Source organism: Centroberyx gerrardi, chromosome 12 (assembly GCF_048128805.1).
Source record: "Centroberyx gerrardi isolate f3 chromosome 12, fCenGer3.hap1.cur.20231027, whole genome shotgun sequence".
Classification (NCBI taxonomy): Eukaryota; Metazoa; Chordata; class Actinopteri; order Beryciformes; family Berycidae; genus Centroberyx; species Centroberyx gerrardi.
Genome location: NC_136008.1, coordinates 23008213 through 23022258, shown reverse-complemented (window position 1 = coordinate 23022258; position 14046 = coordinate 23008213). Strand labels below are relative to the sequence as shown.

The 14046-nt window shown below is 43.7% G+C and overlaps 1 protein-coding gene across 1 annotated transcript; it reads left to right on the top strand.

The window, feature by feature from the left end:
* Positions 1-9949: 9949 nt before the first annotated feature.
* On the top strand, positions 9950-13587 carry id4 (inhibitor of DNA binding 4). The gene is made up of 3 exons (XM_071912007.2): positions 9950-10647; positions 11204-11269; positions 12091-13587. The coding sequence occupies exons 1-2, from the start codon at positions 10264-10266 to the stop codon at positions 11249-11251; spliced, it is 432 nt and encodes a 143-aa protein (XP_071768108.1). The 5' UTR covers positions 9950-10263; the 3' UTR covers positions 11252-11269; positions 12091-13587.
* Positions 13588-14046: the final 459 nt, after the last annotated feature.

Below are 14046 nucleotides of genomic sequence, written 5' to 3'. Positions count from 1 at the left end.
ACACCCCCACCCTCCCGCTTTTTTTTTTTTTAAAGAGACCTGATTAAATGGGGAGAGGAGAAAGGGGAAGGGAAGCCTTGTTGTGTGGAGATATGCGGAGGGAAATATTCATTTTTTTAAGAGAACACAGACAGAGAGAGAGAGAGAGAGAGAGAGAGAGAGTAGACAGAGAGAAGGAGGCAGGTAGGGCGAGCCGAACGCTGAAAACAGATGTTTTAAAGACAGGGCCGGGATGGCATCCTGGTCCTCAACCTGCTGGAAGGTCGAAAGAGAAAAAAAAAAAAATGAATTATTCAAATCAATTCAGAGATTAGCCGGGGAAATCAGATGAAACGTCCCCCTGTAGAGCGGAGGAATGAAGGGATGAGAAAAGGGACAGAGAAAGGGATAAAGAGAGGATGGGTTAATGACTGGAGGGAGGGGGGGCAGTGGATGGGGAGGGGGGGTCAACCTGGGCTCAATGCAAAGGCCCCCGGTTCTCATTATGGAGAGCGGGCAGAGCATAATCCCATCCTACTGCTGCCACAAGTGGCCTTTTGGTAGGAGAGAGAGAAGCAGGGAAGAGAAGGGAAGAGAGATAAAAGCTGGGTTTCCATCCAGGTTTTGTTGTTTTGTTTTTTCAAATTATGATTATGATATTAGAAAAGCTGAATGGAAACAGCAAAATTTGATAAATTTTTCTCAATATTGTGGAAAATGGAAAATGAAATTCTTTGGTAAATTGCGATGGGTGCATAGTTGTTGGTTTTGCATGATTGGCTCAATTCATTGCACAACAGTTCAAAAGTGGTTTTGGACATTCTAAAATGACTGTAAAATATCTGTCTACCATGTGTTGTCGCTCCCATGTGTGTGTCCATCGTGGTTGTGTGGCTGTTAGTTGGTACATTAGAATATTGCCAAGTGCATTGAAACATGGCCAACATCAGCTGACACTAAAGAAGAACAACAACTTGCCCAATACTAATCAATTCCTGAAACTCATTCTTTCTCATTTTTCTGTTCCGTTCTGTTTTTTTCTGATGTTCAGGAAACTGAGTTTTTTAGTTCAACCCAGCTGATGGAAACACACTTAATTTACATTTTATCTTTTCCAGCATCTCAAAAGTTTGTGTAAAATTTGCTTGAAAGTTGGCTGGAAAGCAAAAGAGAGGGATGGAGAGACCGAGAGGGAAAAAAGAAATAGACAGAGAGGGAGGGAGAGAAAGAATGAAATGATGGGGGGAGGAGGAGTGGGATCCTTCGTCTCTCAAGATTCTTTCTTTCTTTCTTTCTTTCTTTCTTTCTTCCTATTCCTCACTTCCCCATCCCCTCTCTCTCTCTCTCTCTCTCTCTCTCTCTCTCTCTCTCTCCCTCTGAATAACATTCCAGTCAGTGGTCTGCAGTTGGATCATAGAGATGCAGGGTCTCTGCTGGCGTCCGGGGTCGCCGACAAGAAAGACAAGGAGCAGATGGTGGTCTTTGTCATTCCCTCCTCTTTTCAGCCTCCTGGCAAGCCTCGCCACCTCTCTCTCTCTCTCTCTCTCTCTCTCTTTCTCTCTCTCTCTCTCTCACTCTCTGCACCACAGCAGCATTGCGGGGGTCTGAATAGGCCCAACCTCCGCAATGCAACCAGCCTCGTAGGTATGGACCTCCGCAACCAGATGGTGAGATTATTTGGAGCAATTAATTCTTTGAGAGAATCAGTGGGAACATGTTTGCAGCAGAGATTTGGGGGCGCGTGGTTGAATGTGTTGAATGACATTCCTCCTTAAAGTCCCTCCGAAAAAAAGAAGAAGTTTTGAGCGGGTGGGAGGGAGTGGGAGGGAGGGGGGGGTGTTGGGTGGGTGGGATGCTGGAAGAACGGGGTGAAAGAGAAAGGGAGGGTTTTTTTATCCCAGGAAGAAAAGTGCGCGCAAAGTATGGGGCTGTGTATGGGAACCTTCCTTAATGAAAAGGGGCTGAGGGTCTAATTCGGAGTTTCCACATTCCAGAAGATATTGCAAAACATGTTTTTTTGTTTTTCATTTTAAAAAAATCTGTGGTTCTCTGTTACATCAGCATGCAAAAGATTTTGAGATAAATGAGTGCTACACAAGCAAATGGCTAAAAACCTTGAAACTGCTAAACTAAGAACACTTGGCAAAAGTTTGATCCCATAGCTTTTTTTACTGAGATCTTAATCAACAAAAAAACTCATAATCATCATCATAAAAATCAATAGTCCAAGATGTCAGTCGATCAGCTGTCCAGAGCAATCAATCGACTTATCAATCAATCTGTCCATCAATTGCTGGCCATTCAGGTCTACAGCCATACAGCCTGTTGTGCTAAGTAGCCTCCCAGTAACATAAGGGCTCTAATCCGTCACCACACAGCATCATAGACCTCCTAATGACCCGAGAGGTCACGGGGTCGAGTCCCTCATTAACTCTGACATCGGTGTCGTCATCCCCCTTTCTCTGAAACTTTCTCTGATGAATTATATTAGTCTCTTTTCTCTCTCTCTCTCCCTCCCTACCTTTCTCTCTCTCTCCCATTCCTCTTCTGTGGATTAGACATCGCTGGTGAAGACCACTCTCCTTACTGTTTGACTGATCTGGTCTGAGTTAAACCAGCTGAGATGACTCAAGGCCATGGAGTTAGGACGACAGACAGACAGAAAGACAGACAGACAGACAGACAGACAGACAGACAGACAGACAGACGCAGAGCAACACTGGACTAAAGCAGCTGCATAGTTGAGGTTAAAACTGTAGAGGTACAGGAATATACCCACTATGGTTAGACCGATTGGTCTTTTATTAAACGTGCTATGTGTAGCATTTTTAAACATCAATATATCATTGTCAAATTCACTGTGATATCATGGTATAATTACTGTAAACAAATGAGACCATGGTGGAGATGATTAGAGCCTCTATCTCACACAGTGGTGTTGTTAGTGCCAGTGTGTCTCTCTTCCCTGTCACAAGTGAACAGTAACATGTCATCCCCCGTGAATGATGCAGCGTTGTAGTGGGGCAGTAAGTAGAAAATATGTTACTTCATGTTTACCTCATGTTTCTTGATTGTATGCAGCAAGGAAAGAGGAAGTGGGGGTACCATTAATTGGCGTCCAAAATATTGAGCATGATGTATAGACAGTTAAATGTTGTGGTGCCCCTTTTAGGCCAATCAGTACAATTTTGAAAATGGCCAATTCTCCATGATGCATTTGATGTAATATCTAACAGCCGAAGCACAGTTCGCGATGACAAAAGAAGGATTAATATCCCAGAAGTACACTTGCCAACCCAAGGATGCATTGGATGGTGCCTTGGCTGACGTCACTGCAAGAACAATGCATCATGTAGTCTGTAGTCTAAATTACAGAGCCGGTTGAAACAGATGGGGAAATGAACAGCTGTGCGTCTTAATTGATCTTGTGCGCGATGTCAAGCGCACGGCCCATCTCACACTGTAAGGAAGCTTCTCTGTGCTCGCTTTCATGAGAAGTTTGTTCTCTCCAAGACAACTTGGGAAGAACTTTCTCCACAAGGACACAAGTATCGACTTGGCATTCTTGGATTTGATATTTAGCCTTGGTGTATTCCTTTAATCTCCCCCTGATGACAAACTGACCACGGCTTGGCCCCTCTCTGTGGCCAGGTTGTCTCTCTCTCTCTCTGTGATTCTCTCTCTATGGTTTACGTCAGCATTTTCTCGCTTTTCACGTGAAAACAGCAGCGAGGGAACCTGCAAATGTGCCGCCAACTATCAAGAAAAAAAATCTGTTCTGGGAAATCTATTAGCAAAATATCAACAAAGCCGGCTAATAACATATGATGATAAAGCCTGACCTGGATCAACTGGGGTTTGGGTTCTGACGCTCGCCGAAGAGACAACAAGCAGAGCAGCAGATGTACAACAGGATGCAACAAAGGTGCACCTGTTGTGACTCACACACACAGGCGTATACACGCTGTTACACAGACAGAGACAGTCACACACACACACACACACACACAAATGTCTGTCTGCACCTACATGTTGTTAAGTCCCTCCACAGTTTGGAGTACAAACAGGACACAGCGATACTGAGCTAGCATCCAAAATGCCAGGTCAGGAGCGTTTAATGTGACCACAGTGGGAACTAGGGAACTGAAAGTAGCAGCTGGGGGAATTCTGAAAAACTCCCAGTGCCCATGTCGAGAAACCACTGAATAATGCTTTTACAGTTGACTGGACTACTTATGACCTAAATGAATATGGCCCAGAACAGAGCTCCCACTTTTAGCACAGTTAATATGAGAATAGATCATGGCTACTAAACACAAACCCCACAGGTGGACTGGCACATGGTAAGCCTGTGTGTGAAGGGAACTATCTGAGTGGGGTTTCTTTGCTTTTCGAGTGTTTCTTTGCTGCAGTCTTTCCGGTAGAGCTAACAGAACAGGTACAACACCATGTTGTATCCATTTTTTGTACAGTGAAAAAGATTTATAGAAGCCCATTTACAATATAAATCCAGCACACAGTCTTGTCTTTTTATTTAATGTAACTTATACCACTCAGGTTATCTGTGCTAACTGGGGAGGGAAATGAGGGTGTGTGTGTGTGTGTGTGTGTGTGTGTGTGTGTCTGTGAGCATGCGTGTGTGTGGATGGTTACTCAGGTTGCAGTGTAAACAGTGAACGCACCTGTGTAAATGACAAAGAGAGGGCTGTTGTGTTTAGCAGGGAGGCCATCAGGGAATAAGACATGTTGTGCAAACTGTGTCACCTGGAGAGAAGGAGAGAAAGAGTGTGTCGCCGCCCGTCACAACCGCAGCCGACACAGCCAGATCTGGGTTTGGAAGCTGCGTGCTACACCACAACTGAGACGGTAGCTATAAAAAAACTGTGGATGTAAAAGCTATACGTTAGATTGCCTTGGGGGAGTAAGAGCTGTTGTGCAAGCTGTGTCACCTGGAGACAAAGAGAGAGAGAGAGAGAGAGAGAGAGAGATAGAGAGAGAGTCACCACCCATCACAACCGGACAGACAGAATAACAGAGGGCCAATCCACCTGTAGGGTATTATTTACAAGCCATAATCTATTCTACTATGAACTGCTCAAACTGCAAACTGTGTCAGCTGGAGAGGATGGAGAGTGTGTGTGTGTGTGTGTGTGTGTGTCGTCACCCATCACAACCAGCCAACCAGCTGAGTCTGTGCTCAGTACTCATTGGAATATTTACAGTGAAATATTATGAAAGTGTGAGCTATCTTGCGGAGCGGTTAGATGGTAGCTGCACACCCAGAGATGGGCCTTGAGGGAATGAGGCATGTTGTGCAAACTGTGTCACCTGGAGAGAAGAGGAAAGTGTGTGTCAGCTCCCAGCACAGCCGCAGCCAAGCCAGCCAACACAGCCTATAGGTAACACTTTATTGCAACTGTCAGGTGACAAAAAGTAGATGTTCAGCAGTCTCACTTCCCGATTTACTGCATTTTCACAGACTATGTAACCCTAACCCTGACCTTAGCCTAACCATAACCCCAACCCTGCCAGCATTGGACTATCCAAATAAAGTGTGATTGAAGAATTCTACCATTGTTGGGATTTACGAAAACGCTCTCTTGGGGATCAAGCTAAAAACTTGCAAATTCAACAATTTAGAGATATGAGGTTTTCACCTGCCAGCGCTGACATGTTTAGCAGCTACAATCTAAGCTACAAACTACTCTATAACTGATATGTGGTAGCTATACATCCATAGTTTTGGAGACCAATACAGTAGACTGTCAACATTGTTCAGTTTTAAATTAAATAGTGGCTTGTGGTTTTGAGCCTTGAAGTATTATTTAATATGTTTCCTCTTATACCTGCACCTGGATGTAACATGTCTAGGTATCTCCACTGGAATCAGTAGATACACTGATATTCTTCATGTGGCTAATGTGTCAGCCTTCCACTTTACCTCCTTATCCAACAACACAAGACTCCTTTTAAACTCTACCTTGGATCCTAGAGGCCTTAGCTTAGAAACTCTGCTGAAATGTATTTTTGTATTCACCATGTCTTCTTTTTATCTTCTGCTTATCATGTCTTTTTTTCCTTTTGAACCTTTAATATTTTAATGCACTAAGAAGACAAGTTTCGTCTTGTCTAAAAAAACCCTTGAACCTTAATATCTGAATCCAAAATGTCTAGAAGAAGGCAGGTGGGGGAAGTGTAGACCTAATCTTTGGTTACCATACCTCCTAGTGTCATGAGACGCTCCATAAAGTGAGAGGAGAGCTGTGAGGCACTAAGCCTGTTGTATAACCATGGATTTAAAAGCCATAGATTGGGCATGAGGGAATTAGAGGTGTTAGGCCAACTCTGTCACCTGAGAATGTGTGTCACCACCCATCACAACTCCAACCACAACCCAGGGAAGCCGCTTGTACGGATGTCGCCATCATACAAGTTCCACTTTTTACATGCTTGCTGCATTGCTGCTGCGCTGTTGGTCCATCACAAGAGGATTTGGTTGAAATCCTCCATTGCTAATTCAGAGGAGGACTTCTGTTCACTGGCTATGGAGTCCAGGTACCAAACAGGAAGGATACTGTGCTATTCTGCATCCCAATCCATTAATGTAAAGTTAAAACACTCTACATGATGTATTATCACATGTATATGTTCTCCTAACTACACACATGGTTGTGTAGTGAAAGTGACACATCTTTTTTTAAAGTGTATTGACTCCAGTCAGTATGACCAAACTGGTTAAGTTAGCAGTCTGAGCTCCGTCTCTATACTGCAGGTGTTTACCGCACCTGTGTCATCACAACAAACAGAGAAGTTCAACTATCAGGCTTATCTAGTAATGAGTCTCTAGTTACCATGTCCTGGTCCCCAGTCAGCACTGCTGTGAACCCTGTAGGGAAGTGCAGACAGGAGGGCTACAATTAGAGAAGTACATGCAGAGGAACCACGAAAACGCAAACACAGAGAGAGAAGGACAAAGAGAGAATGCACAGTCATGTTTCCTTCTTTGTTCTGAGCAACTTTGAAATATTGCATCTGTTACTTGAGGTCAATATACGCATCAGTGACTAGGTACAGGGCTAAAGACAGACAAGAATAGAAAACAAGGTTATTGAGCACAAAGAGTCAAAGATCACCTTGTATACATTCCTGCATACACACATTGACCACGCACACAGAACACACCAAACTCTTTTGCCTTTAACAAGGTTATTCCTTGAACCTTAATCCAACTGGAAATACTACTACAAAAGACTGCGTTACACCTCACACATATAATCAGCGTCCAAAGAAACATGCTTAAGGCTGGAAAAGTTTGTCTTGGATAAATCAATAAGGATCCCCCATCACACTGGCCAGTAATGTTTTGAGACGATAGCAGTTGAATGTTATATACAATCTTTGGTTCTTGCCTGTTCTCAAACTTTGAAACGGCTCTACCAAACGCTCTCTTGTAATTTGAATTCTGCTGCTCTTCTTGATGAATCACAAAGTTGATCCCCTGTGTAAGTGAACGAGCACGTTTTAAATTAACATACAGTACCTGATTCTATACAAATAAAACTAGAAATTAAATTGCATTGAGAACAGGGAGGGCGACATATTTCTACGAAAACTGTATATTCATTATTTTGGCAGGTAAAATATATTCTCAGCAGGTAATTTTTTTTAAAGTTTACCAGCCTTTGGCAAGTGAGCCAAAGAGTTACAGTTGGACACTGTGTATAATCCCCAACTTCATCACTTTCTGTTTTGTTACGGACATAAATGGTAAGAACGATGCCATTGGTGAGTCAGTGCTAAGGCTAATCTGGACAATGTTTTTCCCTCAGACCGCATCTGTCATCTTTTTGTCATGGGGGGGGGAGTTCATGCACCATGTTGCTAGTGGAAAGGCTACCATCAAAGATTCATACGACCGACCCCTTTGAAGTCGTCCCTGAACCAAACATTGTTGCACACATTACTGAGCAGAACAGTCACTTCCCATGGCAACAGAAAACACAGAGAGAGAGGGCGAGGGAGGAAGACGGAGAGACAGGGAGAAGAGGAAAATACCCATTTAAACCCATTTAAGCCTTTCAATATTCATGACAGAGGAGACGGTGGCGGCTCCCATAAAGTTTGGGACATTAAACCTCCAAAGAGGCACTGAGGTGGGTGTCATCCCTGCTCGCCTCGGACCTCAGGGCCCCAGATGAGGTGCAGGCTGGAAAACACTCAGGCAGGAGTCAAGCTGAACTGGAGTTGTGAGTCTAGCGTCCATGTTGTCTTGGCAACCTGCCTGACTGAGGGGGACAGAGAGGGAGAGAGAGAGGCAAAGAAAGAAAGGAAGAAAGAAAGAAAGAAAGAGGTAGGGAAAAAGATGGGGTGTGCATTTTGCAGATGGGGAGTGTGGAGAGAGGAAGAGAGGAAGATTGAGGCTGGGAAAGTGAAGATGAAAGAAAGAAAGAAAGAAAGAAAGAAAGAGGAGAGGGAAAGGGGAGAGGAGAGAAGAGGAGGCACACAGGATGAAGAGGAGAGGAGAGGAAAGGAAAGAGAGGAGAGGAGAGGAAAGGAGAGGAGAGGAGAGCTGGGTGTGAATGGATGGATGAGGTCCCGGTGCGGCGCCAGGCAGTCTGCCCGGCGGGGCGGCTCAATAGGCGGGAGCGGAGCGGCGACGCGGCCGGGGGAGCGGAGGAATGTAGGAGGCACAATAACACACAGCTGGGGGAAGGAATGGCGCCGCCAAATTGGCCTAACCCGGCTCCCTTAGCGCCCGAACTTGCAGTAATTTGGATGGTAGAAATGAAGGTTTTTGTTATATGAAGTCATCCACGTTAATAGCACTAATAAAGGCAAGTAGACTTATCCAATCAATGCATCACTTAGATACTGAGATGGAAGTATATACGAGAACCCCTTTTCCCTTATGAAAAAAATCTATAGTAATCCTATGATACATTTTTAGATATATACTATACAAATATCGTAGCAAAACTATAAGTCCTTATAGGAATATAACAGAATACCATAGGAAATAAAACCTAATATAAAATATAAGGTCACTATAAACTCACCACTGAATACCAGACATACTTTCAGTCCCTATATGAATATTATAGGACTATTTATAGCGATAGCATAGGAGATAAATATATATATATCATAGAGTGTAAGGTCACTACAAATTCATTATTGAGTGTTCCTATGAATATGATAGGAACATTATAGTGATTTTTATTTGATGACCAAGTAACATTGCTTTGGCTACTGCAGGTCAGGTGATTTTTTTTTCTTTTCATTTCCCTATTAAGGTAGGGACGTTTTTTTGTGGGGGTTTTTTTCTAAACTGGTGGTTTGGTTCAGTAGTGTCACTGGAGTGATCAATAAAAGAGAGGCTGCGCGTAATTACGCATCAGTGACAAAAGCGTTAAAATGTAATCCGACGTTAATCAGCCTGGTAAATTGTACAAATATCCCATCACCTTTGGCTGGATCAATTACATAGGCTAACCTCCAAGACAGGCCTCTTGTCTAATACTGTTTGAGATGATTGGTCGTACAGATATTAGTTAAGATGTTTTTTCTTTGTAAGGTGGTGGTAGCCTAATGCGCTATTAAATGGTTTAATAGCTCTCTTTTTCTCTCTCTCTTTCTCTCTCAGAGAGACACACACACACACTCATGCTACACATACACACATCCGTACACACACATATGCACGCATCCACACATTCTTTCTCTTTCTCTCTCTCTCACACACACACACACACACACATACGCATACTCTCTCGCTCGCTCCCTCGCTCTCTCTCTCTCTCTCTCTCTCTCTCTCTCTCTCTCTCACACACACACACATACACACACACACACACACACACACACACCTCTCTCCTCCCGACAGGCAGCCCACCGCAGCGCACACAGAATGAGACACGCCTTTTTCTCGGCTCCGTTGTCGGGTCGGTGGGCAGCGGGCTGCCGGTGATTGACCAGCTTCTCTCCCTGATCTGTCAACCGGCTGGCTTGGCGCCTCCCCTCTCCTCTATAAATGTAGGAAATCTATTCATTCCCTTCACACCGAGCCTGGTGAAGTAAGAGGAGCTGTGGGGCTCCACGGGATGTGTTGACAGACTAGAATTAACGCCTTTCGGGTTATCTTATTCTCTCGGTAAATTGAGCCTGTATTAGAGTAGCTTTGCCGTGTTTACAGCGCCGTGGTAATCTCAAATACCTCCTGCTACCAGTAATTGTTTGATTTTTTTTTTTCGTTGCCTCTCTCTGAGCCGTTGGTTGTTATCTAAGATGAAGGCTGTTACTCCAGTCCGCCCCCAGAAGGACTCCTCCTCCAGCAGCAGCCAGCTCTCCCTGCACTATCTCTCGGAGCGCAGCCTCAACATCGCCCGGTGCAGGATGGAAGAGGAGGACCTGTTCTGCCTGCAGTACGACATGAACGACTGCTACAGCCGGCTGAAGCGCCTGGTGCCCACCATACCGCAGGATAAGAAAGTCAGCAAAGTGGAGATCCTCCAGCATGTCATAGACTACATCCTGGACCTGCAGCTGGCCCTGGAGACGCACCCTTCTCTCCACAAACAACAACCACAGCCACAGCGGACCGGGACCTGCCCTCCTCCCGCCTCCAACCCCAGCCGGACACCGCTGACGGTCCTCAACATTGACCACCAGGTAAGCTTTAATTAGAGGAGAAGCCCCCCCTCCCCTCCCCTGTTCCCGTTTGCACTGGGACTTACCGGGGACCCCGTATGCCTCCCTGTGCCAGACTACCATCCGCCCGTCAGACTCAGACAAAGCGCGTCATGCCCGTTATGTGTCATTGTCCTTTTCAAATCCGTGTTAGGAAAAATAGACTGAAAATAATCAAAATGCAATGGCTACCTTACACCGTAGCCTTGAAAAATCGTGCGTAAAAAACGCATTTGGCGAGGCTTAGATTGCGCACTTGATTGCGGGCTTTATGATTTGCATGATAATGACAGTGTGTGTCAGAGGCCCACCTTATCCCAGGATAGGTGAAGTACCTCAGCCTGCAGCCCACTCCACTGCGCACAATAAGGGCCATTTGTTATTCAATAGGCTATAAGAGAATTTATTATGGGAGATATAGCCGTCTAATTTTCTGCTGCTTTGCTGTATATCATTTATTTTGCATGGCTTAAGGCCTTGCGCTTATTTAGTGTTATCCCTGGGAGCTAAAAAACCTTTTACATGTTTTCTTTTGTAGAGGACGTCAATAGTCAAAAAGCCGGAGGACTCAATTTTATGCCGCTGAAATATAAGCACTGCATTGGTAAGTTGACTTATTAAAATACCATTTGTCATTATTTAAAATGTTCTTTTATTTTTGTTCATTTCCTATCAGAGGTCAATCGTTTGGTTATTACTGGCCTATACGACTTATTATCACAGACACACCATGATGCGCATTAGCTGTTGGGCTCTAATAGAAAATATTGGTAAGTGATGGTCCTTGGCGCATCCTCATTAACTTGATTATAGTATACTGTATATACTGACAGTCTCTTAGTGCTTTGGGGAGGCCAGTAGACGTCAGGAAAAACAGTAATTGAGGAACATGAAATTGGCAACAACCTCGGAGGCAGCTGTGCGTTGCGCAATAACTGTCACTGGTGTAGCAATCTGGGAAGAAGAGAGAGGGTTAAAACCTCAGCTTGCCCTCTCTCTTTCACTCTTACACTCTCCTTCTCTCTCTCTCTCTCTCTCTCTCTCTCTCTCTCTCTCTCTCTCTCCCTCTCTCTCTGTCCCTCTCAATTCCATCCAACCTGCTTTACTGGCATGAATGTTGGATGAAGAGTATTGCCAAAGCATCTAAATACACCTGAATAAAAACAAGCCTAAATACATACCTAGCACATGACAGTAACAGCCTCTCCCTGTCTGTGTGAATGGCCGGGCCTGGTGGCAGTCTAGTCCTGGCTGCCTGCAGCTGGGTCTTGTAAGCCTTGCCCAACAGCCTGAGGAGCTGTGGTTGTTGTTTGACCTGGTTTGTTTTGGGTTGTTGATCAAGCATGGCCTCTGTTTTGTTGGTGGCGCCAGTCAGTCTGGAGCTCCGGGTTCACCCCCCTCCTCCTCTATTCATCCCCTCCACAGGTGTGCAGGCTGCACAGAGCCGCTCCAAAGCCAGCAAAGCTTCGCCAGGGACTCACACCCAACTGGAGGCACAATCACAAGGGGGATTTCAAAACCGCTGGGAGGAATAAAATCCAAATAAAATCACTATTTATATCACCTTTTTTGGTTCCAGTGAACAGGGAATCTGTGAGAAACCCCCTCCACCCCCCTAAGTTGCCGTAATAACTTTATTCCTTGTCATTTTGAATTTTTTCTAAAAGGGCGAAACATGTGGAATCCCCTTGCTGTGAAGTTTTTGTTGGAAACCCCTTGGTCAACAGCATATGAAAACAGTTTGTGAATTGTGCTTAAAGAATAGGTAAAAACAACTCCAGTTTAAAGCTTTACTAAACAGTGGAAATAATTGTACATGTTTTGGACATCTATTGTTTAAAATAGATGATTTGTGTTGAACAGGGGTGTTATCCCTGGGATCTAAAAATGTTTAATATTGTAAAGAAGAACAATTCTGAGTGGAGACAATTAAGATTGTACATATAGAGAAACAAATGTTCTATAAATGTATGTGAAAGGAAATACTTATATGCTTAAAATAGACTATTGTAATTATAAGATATTTTTATTAAAACATTTTTTTGTTGTTATGTAAATATTGTGTTTCCACTTTTAAGTCTTTAGTGAATGAACGTGGTTATGCTCTGCCAATAACGTCCTCACATCATGATATCAGTTAACTCTTTGCAGTGTTTTGGAATAGTTTAATATGTAGCATGTCCGGCTCCATTGCAAAGATATTGAATGTGCACTGAAACAGCCCTCCTGTGTAGATAATGTGGTGGAGTTCAACTCCAGTTCCCCTCCTTTTCTTTTATTTGCCCTGCTCAGCTTTCTCTTGAATTGTTTTGTATTCATTAACTATTTCTATGACAACTTTGAACCGTTCAGAGCAATGGGTCGGTCTGCTGTTTGAGCTAAAATAAAAACAAAAGGCCCAATTTGATTCTGTTACATTGGACTCTTGTTAAAAGACTAGATCTGAGAGCTACAGCACTTCTGACAGTCTTTACAGTTTAAAATGTAAAAATCACTGCACAGCAATGTCTATTATATTGCAGGCTCTAGGTTTGTCTTTGTGCAGACAGTGGTTTCTCCTTGACAAGTTAATGATTGACACCATGAAATCATTCAACTTTGGTTATGAATTGATGAAATATGTGAACATTAACAGACTCCTTTTGGACTACAAACTATTCAGATAGGCAATGCTGTTTGGTAGATATTAAATGATTTCCCTGTTGGAAAGTCAGCAGCCATTGTTAATGTAAAAAAAAAAAAAAAAAAGTACTATTAATGCCTTTATTTTTCATGACATTGAAACGCCGAATTTACCTCACCTCCCTCCTGCCAGTGCGAGAGGGCACTTGTACATTACTGTCAGCTGCACTGTTGGACTTGACCTTCACTGGCCTGTGAGGAGTTGTCAAAACAATTAAAGGGTAAAGTTTCCAGGAAGAATTGTGTCGTCTCAAGTTTTGTCTCAAGGGGCGTCTTGGTTAATTGGTTTCAACGCCGATGCTGTCATGAGAAATAATGAGGAAAGTGAGGGGAATGCAGTATAGCGCTGGTAAAACTCCGGATGAAGTCAGACGCCTTATGTCAGTTTAAGCATCACATATTTAGGGAACTGATTTCACAGGTTTTTCAGGAAAGAAGATTCTTGTTTTGTTGTTCATTATTACTTCCATTATACACAAGGCCACAGCTGCAGCAGGTCCAGATAAGACCAGTGGCAGCCTAAAGGTCAGATATGAATTTGTGTTAAACTATGGACCATGGTTTCATTCATTTATATCACTACTGGTATCTTCTGTGCAACTCAAGTCTTTCTAACTCCTGCCTGCTTATGGAATTATCTGCTACATTACAAAGGTTAAGGTGGTTTTGTCATTGCAGCTTATCTCCTCACCTGAGATA

Excerpts from the sequence above, each read along its gene's own strand:
- id4 (XM_071912007.2), top strand. The coding sequence starts at position 10,264 with ATGAAGGCTGTTACTCCAGTCCGCCCCCAGAAGGACTCCTCCTCCAGC. Across the intron at positions 10,648-11,203 it reads TCCTCAACATTGACCACCAG|AGGACGTCAATAGTCAAAAA; the intron begins GTAAGCTTTAAT and ends TTTCTTTTGTAG.